Genomic DNA, 17,124 nt, shown 5'->3' on the forward strand with positions numbered 1-17,124 from the left:
AGCAGGACTAGAGTTGGCCGGACCGATGACGCAGCTTGGAGCTGAAGTTAGTCCATGTTTGCACACTAAATCTAGAAAAAAAATCTGAGAGCTTCAGTCCTGCTTTTGATTTAGGAAACATTTTGTACTCAAGGTGATGGATGCACTAAACATCTGGCTAAGATCTTTACATGTGTGGTTTAATCTAAAGACAACAGTGTTTCGACCAAAGAGCTTGTAAAGCGTGGATGAAACAGCAGCCAGCTTCTGACCCAGCCTCACCATGAAAGGACTTTTGGTTCATCTCCTTGGGTCCGATGCCTCCCATGTTGGCGAAGTAAAGGACCACACTGAAAATGAGTAAAGAAACTTCAAAAAGAGTTTTGGAAAACCTTCAGAAATTCTGAAACTACTGAAAATGACAAAGTCTGGCTCTCTGGAAGTGAGCCATGGGAACATATTGGGTGAAAGTGGGGGTTTATAACTTTACACACCACTCCGATGAAAGACCAAACATCTGGCTGAAGAACTGCATTTATTGGTTTAAATGGAGACACAAGCAACAACAACCTGAAGCAAACCAGTGAAGTAACTGGAGCAGGATTTTTCCCCAGCAGCAGCTTACACTGAGCCGGTGAGGTACAGTTGTGCCGTGTGACTGGGCCGAGCTCACAAAGCCACAAGGGTTTTGAAAGTGGACGCTTACTCTGAAAATTCAGGAACTGCTTAGATTTTCTGTTATTTTCATCCCAAGAAAATCTTCCAGACTAAAAACCAGAGAAACAAAAGCCTTCCTGTCTTCGGACACCACAGACTTTATTGATCGGACTGGGATCTTTTAAACTACAAGTGGAAAACCAAAAGCCTGACTCCAGACAGTCTTTGTTTTGCTGAAACATTTAAATAACATGGAGCAAACTGTGGTAGGTTTGGATTTAGAGTGGGTTTAGGTCGGTGAAGGTTTCTGTCCCCAAACAGCTTCCTGCTGTTTCCACCGTTACGTCCAGAGGTGAGAAAACAGCTGGCAGGTTAAAAGTTGATTGCTTTTCCAAAGGATGCTGCCAGGTTGGCTTCCCTAAAAGCCTCCGACACCGTCTGCAGGAGAAAGGACCGACAGGAGGAGGTTAAAGAGCTCCACTGTTTAGGGGAGATCTTTACAAATGTAAGATTGAGGCCGTTACGTACGGGATGGGCGTGGCAGACTCGAGCCACATCCTCACAGGAGGCGCCATACTCCATGGCTAGAGCAGCTTCATTGATCATCTCTCCTGCTCCCTTCAGGGAAAAGAAAACAGCTGTTTACCATGTGTGCTGTCCTGGATTAAAACAGACCCTTTTAACATTTAGATAGGTCACACCACCTGCAGGCCTGATTATACTTCAGAGTTGTGTGTCTCATGTTGTTTAACCCAAACAGACCAGCAGGGGCCGCCATCCTACAAAAAAATGTCCTACATGTATCCACACAATAGTTTCAGCTCTTACACTTCCTAGTATGTGAGCTCCGAGCATCCTGTCGGTCTCCTTGTGGCTGAGGATCTTCACCAGGCCGTCCGTGTCAGCATTGGTCTTGGCTCGGCTGTTGGCTGCAAAGGGGAACTTGCCAACTTTGTACGGAACGCCCTGAGGAACGGGAAGCACAGAGGACACAGAGGTGTAATAAGCAGATGATATTTCATTGTCTGCCATCTCTAAGCGTGCCATCATCTCTCATGATTCCACCCAGAAGACACCATGAAGTTAACTCCAACTGTTGGAAGCATCCCTAACTACCAAGCCCAGGTAAGGATGATGTTTGTGTATGAAGAGTGTACTCCCTGCTGCGTTGGGGAGAAAACACTTAAAAAGTTAAACCTGATTCTATAGATGGTCATAACAGCGCGATGTTGGGGACCACTAATGCTGGTGCACCTCATCTTTGAGCTGCTCCTCTGACTTGCCCACCCAGGCCACCTCAGGATGTGTGTAGATGACGGAGGGAACACAGTTGTAGTCGATGTGCACGGCGCCGCCGGCCATGCCCTCCACGCAGATTATGCCCTCATCCTCAGCCTTGTGGGCCAACATGGGCCCGGCAATCACATCACCAATGGCATAAACGCTGCGGAGAAGAGAGAAGTGTTATAGATGTGTGCTCATGACGAAGTCCCTCTAGGCTGCTAGGACCTCTGCTCAGCGGGCTTTAGTAAGCCCGGAGGACTCACACAGGGACTTACAGAACCTGTAACTCAACACTGGGTTCCTCCATTATTTGAATCTTCATCACAATTGCGATCTGGGTTTTAAACGATTATAAACGAAATGAGCTGATTATTTGCTCCTCCCTCGTAGTTTGGTCCTGCGCTGCTTTGAGTTGCAAATCAAGCGCACCTCCCACGCAGCGTTGCTAACTTAGCAACTCATTCACTATTTCCAACAACTTTTCAGGCCTCCTTCTTGACTTTTCTTTCCCCAAGGCACCTAGTGAACAGCCTAGTGACCTTTCTGAGGACCCTTAGCTACTTTCTGTAGAACTTTGTCGTCTATGTTCTCTCCAGATGAACACTCGGTCTGCGCTCCGGACCGTCCTTCAGACATTAGGAAAGGGAATGATGTGCATCATGATCACATCGACTGACCAATCCTAACCCCTTTTCACTCGCTCAAAAAACTGTTTTTATACAAGCAAAGCGAGCCACGTCTGAAGTGGATGCGTATTTAATCAGGGCTGCAAACTCACAATGAGCATCAGACACTTCTTTGACCGTCTTTACGCCACACTTCCATTTTCTCACACCGATAATAGTTCCATCGCTCTGAGCGACAGGCTGCATCGTGCTGCTGCACACAGCCCTACAGCACCGCTGGACAGGGCTAAGTGATGATTGTGCAGCAGCTAATCGAGTTCAGTGCAACTTATTTGTTTGTTTCTCTTTATCTTTATATTACAGATGTTTGGACTGTATCTCTCTAGTTATTTGAAGTATTTGTGTTAATGTAAGATCGTGATAATCGAGATCTCAACTTCAAGCTTAACAATTGGGATCAGTTTTGCCGTGATGGAGCAGCAGCCCTAGTTTAACGTGTGAAGTTTCATTTAGGTAAATCTGGTGAAATCAGACCGGGCTGGACTCACCTGGGTACTTTGGTCTGGAAGCGACCGTTGACGGGTATCCGGCCCCTGTTGTCCAGCTCGATGCCGATGGTCTCCAGACCCAGGTTCTGGGTGAACGGTCGTCTGCCGATGCAAACCAGCAGAACGTCACATGTCAGAGTCTCGTTCTTCCCCCCAGCTGCAGCCTCCATCCTGAAAGAGCACCGCCAATACTTTATGATCCATAACTTCACAACGTTATCCAGACTCTGCAGTCAGCAGACTCACGCCACATCGATCTTGCCATCTGGCCTCTTGGTAGCTCCTAGAACTTTGGTGCCCAGCTTGAACTTGAGCCCTTGCTTCTGTAGGATGCGCTGGAAGTTCTTGGAGATTTCCATGTCAATGCCTACGCCACCCACGTGGCCCAGGAACTCCACGGCTGTGACCTTAGAGCCCAGACGCTGCCACACCGACCCCTGCAGGACACAAAAGTCTGCTGTTCCAGAGACTCTCAGTAGGGCTGTAGTAACTAAATACTTCAGTAATGTAGAATTTTAATAAATAGTTCATTTACTTATCAAGTACTCGGGAATAAATGTGCAACAGCAGCTGTTCAGCAAAAGCTGCACTCAGATTTATCTTAACAGAATTATTCAAATAAAGCTATGAATGTTTTCAGCCCCGCGAGCAGCACGGCATGATGGGAGGCTCGGAGAGTTTCAGACACTAAAGTGATGCTGACCAGCTCCACTCCAATCACACCCGCGCCGATCACAATCATCTCCTCTGGGACTCTCTTCAGGGACAGCGCTCCTGTGGACGACACAACCGTGTCCTCGTCTATCTGGTGAGACATAATGTTTCCCGTTTTTATAAAGCGGGAGCTGAAGCCTCTGACACAAATGATTCAGAAGACGTGGTACCTGGATGCCAGGGAAGGGAGTGACCTCAGAGCCAGTGGCAAGGAGGATGTTCTTAGTGTTGATGACCTGCTCAGAGCCGTCGGCCGCCGTGGCGGTGACCTGGTTCTTTCCGGTTAACCTTCCAAAGCCGTTCACATGGGTGACCTGATGAGAACCCCATCACAGGAGGTATGTCAATCAAAACACCTGATAGTGTTGTTTATTATTGATGCGTTACATAAAATCAAACCAGAGTCTGACTTTGTTCTGTTTGAACAGATGAGCAATTCCTCCGGTCAGAGCTTTCACGGCGCCGCTCTTCTGAGCCATCATCTTCTCCAAGTTCAACGATATGCCTGAGACTGAGAGGAGGACATCAGCAGTTACTCCACGGCTGAGCCAGCAGTTCCACCTCTGCTACCTCCTGTGTGCATCCTCTGCAGGGGTGTCAAACTCAAATTCACACTGGGCTTAAACGAGAAACTGGGACGAAGTAGCGGGCCAAACTCAACATTTATTGAAAAGTGACGAGAAATGTGCACATGTTCCTTCATCTACAGATGTGTGTTGTTGAACCGTCTCATTTGGAAACAAACTTATTTTTACATAAACACTGAATCTGGTACGACTAAATTACACACGAGCAAGTGAATCTTAAACACATCAGTCGTTACTTATGTCTCGATTTTTTAAAACTTTTTATTCCTTCAAATGTGTTTATTCAGCATTTATTACATTTTTACCTTTTGAATCTTTTAGTTTCTGTTTTCTTGTTGTTTACTCTTTATTCTTATTTTTTACTCTCCTTTTCTGCTCCTGTAATGAATGTTATTGCTGCTGTTCTGTTTCTATTCTACTCTTCTATCTGTGGCCTTTCCACTTCCTGTTTTAGAGTAGGCTTCATCTTTTTTTACAGGCCAACAACAAAAACCAAAAAAATAGCAATTCTCTTAAATGAAAATATCTCATTAACTTTCATGCTTTGGAGCAGAAAAAGTGCATGAAAACTAACTAATCCACTCTGATTTACTGCGATGCTCACCTGTTCCAGCCAGACCTGCACCTGTGGGGTTGGACTCTAAGCTAAGAAGGAGTTCATCAGTGAGACTTTTGTTCATCTTCCTCACAGACAACAGTTGCTCACGGAGATAAGTGCTGCTGAACATAGAGAACCTGAGCAGCTAAGGCCGGGTTGGTGAGCTTTCCATGTCAGCTGTGGACGGACTGCGGAGCGGCTGAAATCTCAATTTCTGGACTTAAAAGTCAGCAAACTGCAGAGTAAACTCGGCGATTTGAGGAGTATTATCAGCTTGTTTGAGGCCGAGGATGGCATCGCTGCAGACGCGGATTCTAGTAGCACGGATGCTAATGATCGTAAACAGAAAGGAGGGGGCGCTTCTACTGCCTCGCTAACGCTGCAAAGCACAATGAGATTTGTGGTCTTTGTGGCAAAATGGTTTTAATATATATTTGATCTCACAGGCCAAATAAAAACAGATCACAGGTCAACTTTGGCCCGAGGGCCTGAGTTTGACACCCGTGCTTTACAGAGTCTCGTGTTCTCTGGGCTACCGGCGTGGGTTTTACACCGGCACCACCTACTGGGGGACAAAGAACATAGAGCACAAAGCTCACCACTTGGGGAGCATACACTGTATTGTACATTATAGTTCAATAGAAACCAGTTCTGGTTTGGTTCATTTATCTTTTGAGTTTTTAGACTTCCATGCTTGAGCCTTTAAAATGAACAAACACAAAAGTAAAGCATCGGAGTGTGATGCAGTGCTTTAACTTCTTCTGCCTTCAGCTCAGGATGGACGGCCCCCTAGTGCCCCGTATGAACGAGCCATCACTTGGCTGCAGAAGTATTCAGGAAGATGCACGTCTCACTTGGTCTGTGAGGTTTGAGAGCTCTGTAGCCAGTTGGGTTGCGCCTGTTCAGTTTTCACGTGTGTCTGAAAACTGCTGTGGAACCCGGTCGAGCCTGCAAAGCCTCATAAAATGTAAAACGTGTGTCAAGAACATCGTCCCGTCTTACTTTCGATGCCTCTGCTTTCAAAGTCCTTGCCGTGTGCCATGTGGTACAAGTAGGAGTTGTTGAGCAGAGCCTACAGAAAACAAAACATTTAATCAATCCAAGGATTTTACTTCATAAAGTCTAACTAAATGAGTCTAAACAAGCTTAACTTCCTGATCAACACAGACACCAGCTCTTTACCTTTGAGGGGATGCAGCCAACATTTAGACACGTCCCACCCAGTGTTGCATTTTTCTCAACACAAACTGTCTGCCAAAGGAAATCCAATTGTTAGAAAACCCGTATTCATTTTAGAAACCAGTTTCTGCGGATTCAAGGTTCACTGGATAGAAGTAGCAGCAGGTCGGGTACTCCCGTGTTTGTGTCACAGAGGAAACTCACCTTAAAACCAAGCTGTGCAGCTTTGATGGCAGCGACATATCCTCCGGGACCAGAGCCGACCACTGTGACGTCTGCATCAACTACAAAGGAAACACACCAAAACCTCACTCACAACAGCAGAAACACAGAACACACACCCTGGGATTTACGACAACATGGATGGATCTGGGGCTAAGATGTACTCCGCTGTCGGGGAAAACTTCTAAAGAAACGAGAGAAGCAGTCTGACAGAGGGACTCCAGAGACTAGGGAAGTCCCATTATGATATCGATATCGGAAGTAATTTGATAGCGGCCCATAAACACTATCGGATTATGTCGCGCGGCATCAAAAATCTCCGATATAAGCAGTCTGTTAAAGTTCACATTTTTGCAACCAATGGTTAAGAAAAAAATACTGTTATTGGCTCTCCGATTGAGTACCATCACTTGATCCAGCCTTTCATACATTCTACACTATGACACAGGTCAAAGTCTGTATGATTTGTGCTGATATCGTATCAGATTGATATCGGTATCGGTCAATACTGAAGGCTGCAATATCAGTATCGTATTGAAAGTGAAAGTTGTATCGGGACATCCCTACTAGAGACTTTACTTATTGCAATGAGATGGCAACAATACTCTCATTGTTAGGACTTTATGTTTAAAAAAATGTGGCATTTTATTCTAGGGGAAACAGAAAATAAAACAATTATGACCCCAGGCCTTACGTCACTTAGAAACGTCCCAAAATGACCTGGAATATCAGATCTGGGCCCTAATCACGGCCTGATGTACCGGTATGTGGTTCCATGTGTTGGGCCCCAACCCTGCTTCATACAGACCAACAATCACCCTCTCACTGACCATCTGAACCATTTCATGAGCAGCTGCTGCCAGGAGGCCGACTGCCAAAGAACATGTTGTAAATGCCTGGTTTGAAATCTCAAAATTATATCTACTGAATGTACTTTAGCTTTAATATGAATTCATATTAGTAGGGAAAGCATGATCCCATGGTCATCTGTCTGAAGTTTGTGTGTTTTAGAAACAACAGTCATTTAAAGTGGGTCTGAACATCACAGTGAAAGTGCCTTGTCTGTCTGGGACAAAAAACTTTGATGAGGACTTGTGTTATATTTAAACTAATAGAATGAAACAAGATTTCATGGTTTCAATGATCAAACTTCCAGGATTTCTTACTTGCTGCTTTGTCAGCAAAAGTTCGGACGGACACAGTAGCAGCTCCGTGCAGCTTGTAGGGGAGCTGGTGGTTCAGCTGGGAAGCAAATCACACAAGCATTATTGATGAAACACCAAAACAAACTGATAAACTATGTGGGTTTTAATTCCCTGTTTAAACCTTCAAATGTTTTCTTTACAGAATATTTACCCTTGCTAAACATGCAGAGGGCTCTACCAACGACAGCACTGTTTAGTTCCTAAAGCAAAAATGCTTCTGAAAAGCGAATACTATAAAGAATAACAAGGACAGATAATAGGTCCTTCATGTAGGCTACATGGGAACCGGAGCTAGCAGTCTTAGCATGCTAAAACAGTGAGGAAACAAGTCAGACGTGAAACAAACACAAAATGTTAAACATACAGTTAGATTTAAACGTGATACATCACAGAGACATACTCTACTGTTAATGAATTGCACATGGTGATCGAAAAGTATTACAAAAGTCCTGATTTCATTGACATTTGTGATTTCCACCTACACTAGATTTGACTCACACACAATGTGCAAATTGAGAACGTATCAAATGGCACATTAAGCCACGTAGTACAACAGCGGTGTGATATGAACTTTCCCAGCGGAATATACTGAGATAAATGTTCTACATACAACTTCAGTTAACTGAGCAGCTAGCACGTCAGCTAGCATAGCTCGAGTACGAAAATACCACTCACACACCCTTAGCGACTGAAACCAGCCTGACATCTTTAATGACAACACGTGGAGCCTAACGTAGTAATAATTATCATCCTTACCGTGGTCACCGAGCGATAAAGCTGCGTCCAGCTTTGCATTTTGTGTGTTTGTGTCTCTGACCGGCTAAGTAACCTAGAGTAGAGCAAGCAGCCAAGGACTCCTGGTAATGCGCATGCGCAGTAGGCGTCCAAGCTCCTTTTGTAGAAAACTTTATTGGCCATCAACTATGGCAACAAAACAAGCCTCAACTAGAAAAATTTGCATTTATTGCACAAATGCTGTTTGAATGCTGGAGAGCTGAAACTGTAAGCTGAAGCTGCTGAACAGCTGAACTGAAGCTGAAACAAAGCAAAACTGTCAAAATGAGCTGAATGTCTTGAAAGATGTAGAAGCAAAAAGCACAAACAAGCAAATAAAGCACAAAAAGTAAGTGAAGAATAGAGAAAAATAATGTTAAATAGCAAAAAACTGAAATCTGTGAACATCGTATAAAAATCTGAACAGCTAAAATGTCTTAAAACCTGTTATTCCAGTTGGACAAGTTTAACAATTTAATCTTTACATTTAGCTGAACTGTGAAATTAGCAGTTTATGCTAAATTTGGTAACTGATTGCTGAAGTTGTTGAATAGCTGAAGTAAGCTGAAACTAAGATAAACTGTCAAATGAGCTGAATGAAGCGAAAGCTGGATCGCTAATATAAGCCAACAGAGCCTCGTATCGCCTAAATAAAACATTACATGTTGCGTTAATATAATACGCTATAAGCTATGCTTTTGTATTAATCTACTACGTCTATGTGTTTTCTTAATAATGGTTGTAAGACACACATGCTAACGGCCTGTTAACATGCTCCCACTCACTTTTGGGCATTTCGGCGGACAGCAGTCGGTGCGGAGAACAAGGAGAATCTCCAGCCTTTGTTGGTCTACCTCTATCTCTGCTGACCACGACGCTTATATCTATGGTTGGTTAACCATCTAGTGATCCGGAGAAGCTTTCAATGACCGTTGTCTTGTTTTTGCTCAGGTTCAGGCTCCACCAGCAGCCTCCAGGCCCAGCAGCCAGGCTCCACCAGCAACCTCCGGGCCCAGCAGCCAGGCTCCACCATCAGCCTCCAGGCCCAGCAGCCAGGCTCCACCATCAGCCTCCAGGCCTAGCAGCCTGGCTATACCAGTAGCCTCCAGGTCCAGCAGCCAGGCTCCACCATCAGCCTCCAGGCCCAGCAGCCTGGCTCCACCAGCAGCCTCCAGGCCCAGCAGCCAGGCTCCACCATCAGCCTCCAGGCCTAGCAGCCAGGCTCCACCATCAGCCTCCAGGCCCAGAAGCCAGGCTCCACCAGCAGCCTCCAGGCCCAGCAGCCAGGCTCCACCATCAGCCTCCAGGCAAAGCAGCCTGCCTACTACACCAGTAGCCTCCAGGCCCAGCAGACTCCAGGCCCTGCAACCTCCAGGCCCAGCAGCCTCCAGGCCCAGCAGCCAGGCTCCACCATCACCTCAATACCAGCCACCTGATCCAACCATCAGGCTCAGCCTGGGGCTCCAGGCTCCAGATTCACCGGCAACCAGGGCCGAGAGAGAGGTAAGCCTAATACAATGGTCCCTCCTAGAAAAACGGAGAAACTCGAGGAAGATATGGAGGAAATTTTAAAAAAGCATTTAATTTTATGTCAGCCGAGCTGTCTAAGCTAACAGTACAACAGGATCAACTACTATCATTAATGGACGAGGTCAAGACACTGAAATTCAAGCTTGCAGAAAGGGACAAGAAGATCATGTATTGGAACAGAGGGTGGATGAACTGGAGCAGTATACCAGAAGGGAAGACTTGGTGATAACTGGTTTGGAAACAAGACATAGGACTTATGCCAGAGTTACTGGAGATGGAAATACTACTGAGGATGCTCCGCAGGAAGAACTCCAGTCACTAGAACAACAAGTGTTGAGCTTCTTGCACAGTTAGAACATTAATATCCAAAGTGAAGCAATATCAATCTGTCATACCCTTCCAAGAAAGGCAGTCGCCTTAAAACCAGTCATCATAGTGCGATTTACCAGTAGGAAGTACAGAAATGAGTTGTTGAGGCAAGCAAAAAAAAAACTGAAAGGTACAAATGTGTACATAAATGAACACCTGACGAAAAAGAATGAAACAATAGCCAAAGAAGCAAGGGTGCTGAGAAAACAGAAAAAAATCACAGCCACATGGACGAGAAATGGTGTTGTAGAGAGCAAGAAGGTCTAAATGCAAAAATGATCAAAGAGTTGAAAGATCTAGAAGTGTTCCAGGGTAAAAGATGATTTATTGTGTAGCACTGGCTAAATAATGGATAGTGGAATCAGTTTAACTATGGATATGGAAGTACAAATGAATTCATAAAGAATAAATGGATTCCCATGAGAAAATATATGAACTTCACAGTAAAATAGATGAAAGTTTTTTTGAGTTAAATATAAATAGTAATTATTATGCAGAAGATCCTCTAAATAGTGGGATAATTAACAATGATTCATTATCAATCATACACATAAACAGTAGAAGTTTAGTTTCCAAGATGTCAACAATAAAGGATTATTTAGGTAAATTTAAAAGTTAATTCAAAGTCATTGCCATTACTGAGACTTGGCTTTATGATGAAGGGATGACTGAAGTACAAATAGAAGGGTATGAACTTCATTTTGTAAATAGAATAAATAAAAGGGGTGGTGGCGTTGCCCTGTACATTAACAATTATTTAAAATGTAAATTAGATAAGAAAATGACTATGATGGAAGATAATGTTATGGAAGGGGAGTATTCAACAAACTGTTGTGTTTATAGAAATTCCATTTTTTTTAATTAACTAATCTCTGATTCCTTATGGGGTATATTCACATATAGGTTTGATTACTAACATCACTGATTTACATTTTAGTGTTTAGTGTTTCTTTTTCTTAAATTATTACTTCTCTTAAAGATATATTCATAGATATACATTTCTGCATTACATCTTTACAGCTGATTCCTTTTTGCCATTTCTATTATGATCTCCTTTATTTTGATTTTTGCCAGTTATGGGCAACAGATTATTTAGCCCTTCTGTTTTGATAACATTTTTGCTCAGAAGATTTTATTTTCCCTTACATATATTATAGGGTTTTGTTAATTTTGTTCTTTTTGCAAAATTTTTCCAGTAGTTTCCTGCATCCATTTCTTTCACCTGGACTCTGTTCACATTATTTGCTTTCACATAGCACATTTAGGTACATGTAGTGAAAGGTTTCTTTTATTTGTTATTTTACATCAGATGCGATATATGCGAAGAAGAAGAACATCAGAGCCACGTGACTTCAGGGCTAGCTCCAGAGAAAGGCCTCAGCCTCATGTTAATAGATTCGGCCATTTCGACTCTGAACTTTAGTTTTGTCACTGTGCTTCGATGTCAATCATAGCTGGACAAAATGGAAAGCTGTGGTTACTAACAGATCATCCAAGCAGTTTCTGCTTCTTTAATCAGAAAGTACATTTAAAATTCTGTACTTTATTTTGCAGGTTGAAGGGGGGGGCATAAGAACCTTGAGCGGGCGCCCAGCCTCTCCTGTCTCCTGCCTGAGATTAGCAGGAGGCTGCCTGTTCCCATTTCCGAAGCAGCCGGGCTGACTCCGAAGCGAGGCTGTAGTAATGCTGGCCAATGGTGGATCTCTGCGGGAGACCACAGAAACAATGCAGCTCTTTTTGTTGATGCTGCTCCACTTTGAAGTCAATGAACCGCATTTTTCTAGCTGAAAACATGCAGTCGGCTTCAGATTAGCATGTAGCTTATGTCCCGCTGATCTCCGGTCTCGGAGAAGGGACCATCAACAACGACGGAAACACAGATCTTTCACCGAGGTGGACCATCGAAGCCTGATGTCCTCGGTCGGCTTACCTAGTTATGATTTTGTTACTAAGCAGGCCGGAGGTGCCTTTACTTTGGAGTTGCTCTACTTCATTTTTCTAGCTGAAAACTCCGTTAGTTTTGGGCATGGACATATATACTCCGGCTGTGGCTACAAGTAGCTTACCATCACTAGCAGTGTGTGAATGTGAGAGTGTGTGAAAGCGTCTTTGGGTGTCTAGAAAAGCGCTATATAAGTTCAATGCATTATTATTATTATTACTGAACAATTTGTGTCCATAGGCTCCAATTAGAAGTTTTTGTGCCAAAATGAGAGGTGGCCACCACCAACCATTTTGACAGTGTCAAAGGTTCCGTCAAGCCCAGACAAGTCCATAAAAGTGAAGAGAGGTGGAGCTGAGGGTGGGGCTGTAAGGCTGGGATCAAATGACGATGTAACGGAACGAAATTACTGTTTTCCACCTAAAAGTCATTTCCCCCCTCTCCTCAGCAAGAACTAATCTGCATGAGATATTGTTCAAGGTCTCACGCATCTGCTTCTAAACTGTTTTCCTTTCCAGCCCAAGAGAAGAATGAGGACAAAGGACTCTTGCTTTTTAATAGTGTTAGTCAATAATAAAATGTGAACCGATTTGTGAAATGAAAATATTAATTACTTGATATTATAATCCTATAGAATGTAATAAGTAATGTAACTTTAAATGTTTCCAATAGAGACTGATCTCACGTAAGGTTAAGCCACATCACACATCACACACACAATCAGAATCTTCCAGATCTGATGGAGGCGTGGTTTTGGTGGTGCTTGGTAAATCTGTCATCTTTTCATTCGACCGTAAACTAAAACATCTGAATTATAAACCTATGCCCACGTCATCTTTAACGCCAGTTCAAAGTGTTGCAGAGAAGTTGTCAGAGTGGCCAATCCGTAACTTTCCTCTTCAGCCAAATGAACCAACAACAAGCTGGATAAAATCTGTTGCTATTGCACCTGCTGCAATAGTTCCTTTCAGAATAAAAGCTGAACCATCACGACCCAGGTTTGGGTCTCACTAGATGCCAACAAAACTGTCGTGACCCGGAAGTATCTCAAAGACTGGTCTGGTCGGCAACAGCTGCTTTTCCTACCGGCTTCGGTTCCAGAGAGGGTCAAGCTGGACCTCGACATTCCTGATCTAACGGGGACTTCCGAAAGGGTACGTAAGCCGGCAGAATGGCATCGAAATGTGTTTATGAATCTCCAAATCAAAACTTTGCGCGACAACATCACCTTCACTCCCATCAGAACTAATCACTTCTCCAGATTTGCTGGTTCTAAAATATTCACACATACACCATTCTCAGTCTTACCTCACCTTAGTTACACCATACACCTAGTGTTCAATTCAATTCAATTCAATTCAAAAATACTTTATTAATCCCAGAGGGAAATTGATTTGTTGAAGTTAGTCTAGTTTTATTTTGTTTTGTAATAAATCTTTAAACTTTTAAAACTTGACTCACTCTTTTCTTGACGTTAATATGGAGTGTTGCTCAATCCCTGCAATAAAAAGATCTGATCTGATTAAATTTACTTAAAGATCCATGAAGGTGATATTTCACATTTTATGGTTTCTAATTAAATGTAGGAATTTGTTTGCTACAACGACACCCGTCGAACTGAAGCAATGTAGCTACAAGCTAACCCAAAGATAACACGGAGGTGGGAGCTAAGCTAATGGAGGTAGCTACCTAGCTACAACTGGAGTTAACTGTGCACAACACCGGAGCTTCTGAGTCAGAGATGCGCCGGGCTGAACGCTGGAGAGAACTGGGTGGAACACAGAGGTCTCCCGATAGCTCCACAAACCGGCAGCCCGTGCAGCAGACAGGCGCCGCTGCAGTCAGAGATGCCCCGAGCTGCCGCTGGCGAGAATCGGTGGAAAACATCGGTTTCCATCTGAGAGCTCCACAAGCCGGCAGCCCGCGCAGCAGACAGGCGCCTCTGCAGTCAGAGATGCGCCGAGCTACCGCTGAGGGGAGGGAGACCATACCGATAGTCGGAACCCAGCTCCACCAACATGTTATATTTCAACCCATTTTCTAAAATGCAGCATTATGTTAAATGCACTGGGGTTTACCCTATTACATTTAAATTTCATGGTTAAACAGTACATGTTAAAATCTAAGCTCAACTCGGCAGTGACCTAAAATACATAAATATAATTTTACTTACCGAAAAACATGAAGTGGAGACTCCTTGGACGCTCTGTTGGTGCAATTAATACCACAGCAAATGTCATGATCTGCCCCTGCCCTTGATTAGTCCCTATTGGTTTCACATGTCCCTTGTTAACCTGCCCATGTGTTCCTGATTTTCCCCAGTGTATTTATACCTCCCGTCTCATATGTCCTGTGTCAGATCATTGTAGTTTTTTGTCATTGTTGTCCTGTGCTGTTCGTTCCCGTTCCACCATTAAAACCATTTTACTTTACCTGAAGCCTGCATCTGTACCTCCTGATCTGCTCCACCACACTTGGTCCATCATCTCCACACCCTCAACGTGACAGAAAGTCATTTTGTCCAACAATTGCACAAATAATATCCAACAAAGAATACACAAACGCTACAACTAATGGTCTAAGTTGAGAGACTGAAAATGGCGGAACAGTTTTCAGGCGAGGCCGAGGCTCAGGCTGAGACCTTTCCCCGGAGCTAGCTCTGCGGTCACGTGGGTCTGATGCTCATTAATTATACAGAATTTTAGGCTTTTAATACACTTAAACAGAAGAGTGAGAAAAAAATTCACCCACCTCAGAGTTGTCATGAGTGTAAACTAGATCATTTAAACCAAAATCGTGTTTTGGTACCAGGCTGTAAACATGTTTATTTCTGCTGTGAAATTGGTATTTTTAACATGGGAGTCAATGAGGATTTGCTCCCTTCTGAAACCAGCCCCTAGTGGATGAGGGTGGAACTGCAATTTATGTTCCTTCCTGCTTTGCTTCATATCCAGACCTGAATTATGGGGGCTTGGTTTTGGGTTAGCGTGTAGCTAGTGTCCTGCTTATCTCCGACCATGGAGCAAGAGCTGATGTAAAAGGCCACGGCGCTCGGCTATGATCGCAGCGGTCTGAGGCTCCGCTTGTAATTTAACAGTCCCAGTCCATATTACATCTCCGCGGGTGACCACGGGAGCTAGTCTGCCATGCGGGTGGGATACCCCGGTCCAAGGAGCACTTCTTAGCTTCGTGGGCTAGCTACGTTAGCTAGTAGCTACACTGGTCATTTGTTCCAACTCTGTTCCAAATGTAACAGCCCCACCCTCAGCTCCACCACTTTTCCTATTTTTGGAATGTCTGGGCATGACGGGACCTGTGAGACAGTCAAAATGGCGGTGGAGGGAACATCCCATTTGGGCACAAAAACTTATAATTCGAGCCTATGGACACGAATTGTCCAGTATGTCGATGGGCTTAAGACAGCAGGATTTGGATTACCTCCTAATATTCAGACACCTTGCCTCTGATTGGCTAACAGCGAAGCAACTCTACCACTGACCAGAAACCTGAGATCTGCAGATCATTTGCTTTTGCGCATCCCAAAAATGAGGTATAAATCTCGTGGAGTGCGGGCCTTTGCGTTCACTGCTCCTAAACTCTGGAACGCTCTCCCCCTTAGTGTTCGACAGGCCCCAGAACTGGGTTGATTTAAGTCAGTACTGAAGGCCTTCTTCTATCATTTAGCTTTTATTCAATGATCTAGCTTTTATAGTGTTTTTACGTTTTATTATGACTGTATTTTATTGTTTTATGATTCTTTTACAATTTTTTAGATTTTACCTCTTACCTCCTATATGACTTTTATCTGTTTTTGTCTTGGGGTTTGTCTTTTTTACTGTACAGCACTTTGGTCAGCTGTCATGCTGTTTTTAAATGTGCTATATAAATAAACATGGTATGGTATGGTATGGTATGGTATAAACCCGCATGGCAGCACAACAGGATACAAAACGTGAGTTTTGCATAGTGTTTCTGCTTAGAAATAATGATTTTTTTAAAATAACCTATAAATGTGGGTGCATGCTTCCATATTTATCCCTTTTTAAGTCCCTCTAACACCTCCTGAAGGTCAAATTCAATAAAAACATGATCTCAACAAACCAGTAAACACTCAGTACCGCTCTGGAGAAACGTCGACTTTCAGAGTCAATTGTGTCTGATGTGAAGAGCCGGCTTTCGTGTCCCCCATCCAGGGCCTTTTCATATGCAAAAACAAATTTCCCTCTCTTCCCCCAAGTCGACATGAGCAAAGTAAGCACACTGAAAGGCCTTAAAACGAGCTTCCATTTGACAACTGGCAGTCTCAGTTCTTGTGTCTGTGTGCCATGTCTGTGTGACATGGTGACCCAATACAAAAGACCGTCCCTTCTCTTTCTAAAGAATAACAGAGAGAAAAGAAAAAGGTGGAGCATGATGGAGAGGAGGGACAAATTCAGAGGGGGAAAAACAAGTCTTCCTTTTCAAACAGGACCAGAATGGAGTCGGAGGATTAGGTTGTGGGTTGCAGATTGTGGTGATATTTTGTGTAACTCTCTCAGTTGTTGCACTTTGTGCTTTCAGAAGCTTCAAGGTGGTAAGCTGATGGTTCAAATGCAACAGGGCTCAACAATAGTAGAGCAAATCCCACAAACCCGGCATGTGTCATCCTGTCTAACCAACCACGACCTGACTGTATGTGCTGATCACCCAGTCTGCAGCAGCTCACAAAACGTGGTCGGAAAACTGTGTAAGCAACTTTCAATGCTTTGGGATTTATAAAAATAAATGTAGAGGAAAAATGTGCGTAACTTTAAGTTGACTAAGGACCTGCCTTACACACATTTTGGACATGGAGAGCACCTGCAGTGCTGCAGCTGAGAAGGATAAAATCATGAATTCCAGCACGCTTGCCAGTCTGAGTACTGCTAAGA

The 17,124-nt window shown here is 43.8% G+C and overlaps 1 protein-coding gene across 1 annotated transcript; it reads right to left on the minus strand.

Annotated features, from left to right (window-relative positions):
- Positions 1-497: 497 nt before the first annotated feature.
- Positions 498-8,506, minus strand: dldh (dihydrolipoamide dehydrogenase). Its single transcript, XM_015965650.2, has 14 exons — positions 8,356-8,506; positions 7,561-7,636; positions 6,377-6,456; positions 6,176-6,244; positions 5,996-6,065; positions 4,219-4,319; positions 3,979-4,122; positions 3,798-3,899; positions 3,341-3,531; positions 3,095-3,265; positions 1,891-2,080; positions 1,465-1,602; positions 1,165-1,254; positions 498-1,074 (listed from the first exon to the last, which is right to left on the minus strand). Exons 1-14 carry the CDS (start codon positions 8,392-8,394, stop codon positions 1,009-1,011), a joined length of 1,527 nt encoding a protein of 508 aa, XP_015821136.1. The 5' UTR covers positions 8,395-8,506; the 3' UTR covers positions 498-1,008.
- Between the last annotated feature and the right edge of the window lie 8,618 nt (positions 8,507-17,124).

The sequence above is a fragment of the Nothobranchius furzeri genome, chromosome 14 (assembly GCF_043380555.1).
Source record: "Nothobranchius furzeri strain GRZ-AD chromosome 14, NfurGRZ-RIMD1, whole genome shotgun sequence".
Taxonomy (NCBI): Eukaryota; Metazoa; Chordata; class Actinopteri; order Cyprinodontiformes; family Nothobranchiidae; genus Nothobranchius; species Nothobranchius furzeri.

Coding starts and splice junctions, on each gene's coding strand:
- dldh (XM_015965650.2), bottom strand. CDS start 8,394: ATGCAAAGCTGGACGCAGCTTTATCGCTCGGTGACCACG. Junction 7,637..8,355: donor TTTATCGCTCGGTGACCACG/GTAAGGATGATA, acceptor TTTGCTTCCCAG/CTGAACCACCAGCTCCCCTA. Junction 3,900..3,978: donor CTCCCTTCCCTGGCATCCAG/GTACCACGTCTT, acceptor ATGTCTCACCAG/ATAGACGAGGACACGGTTGT.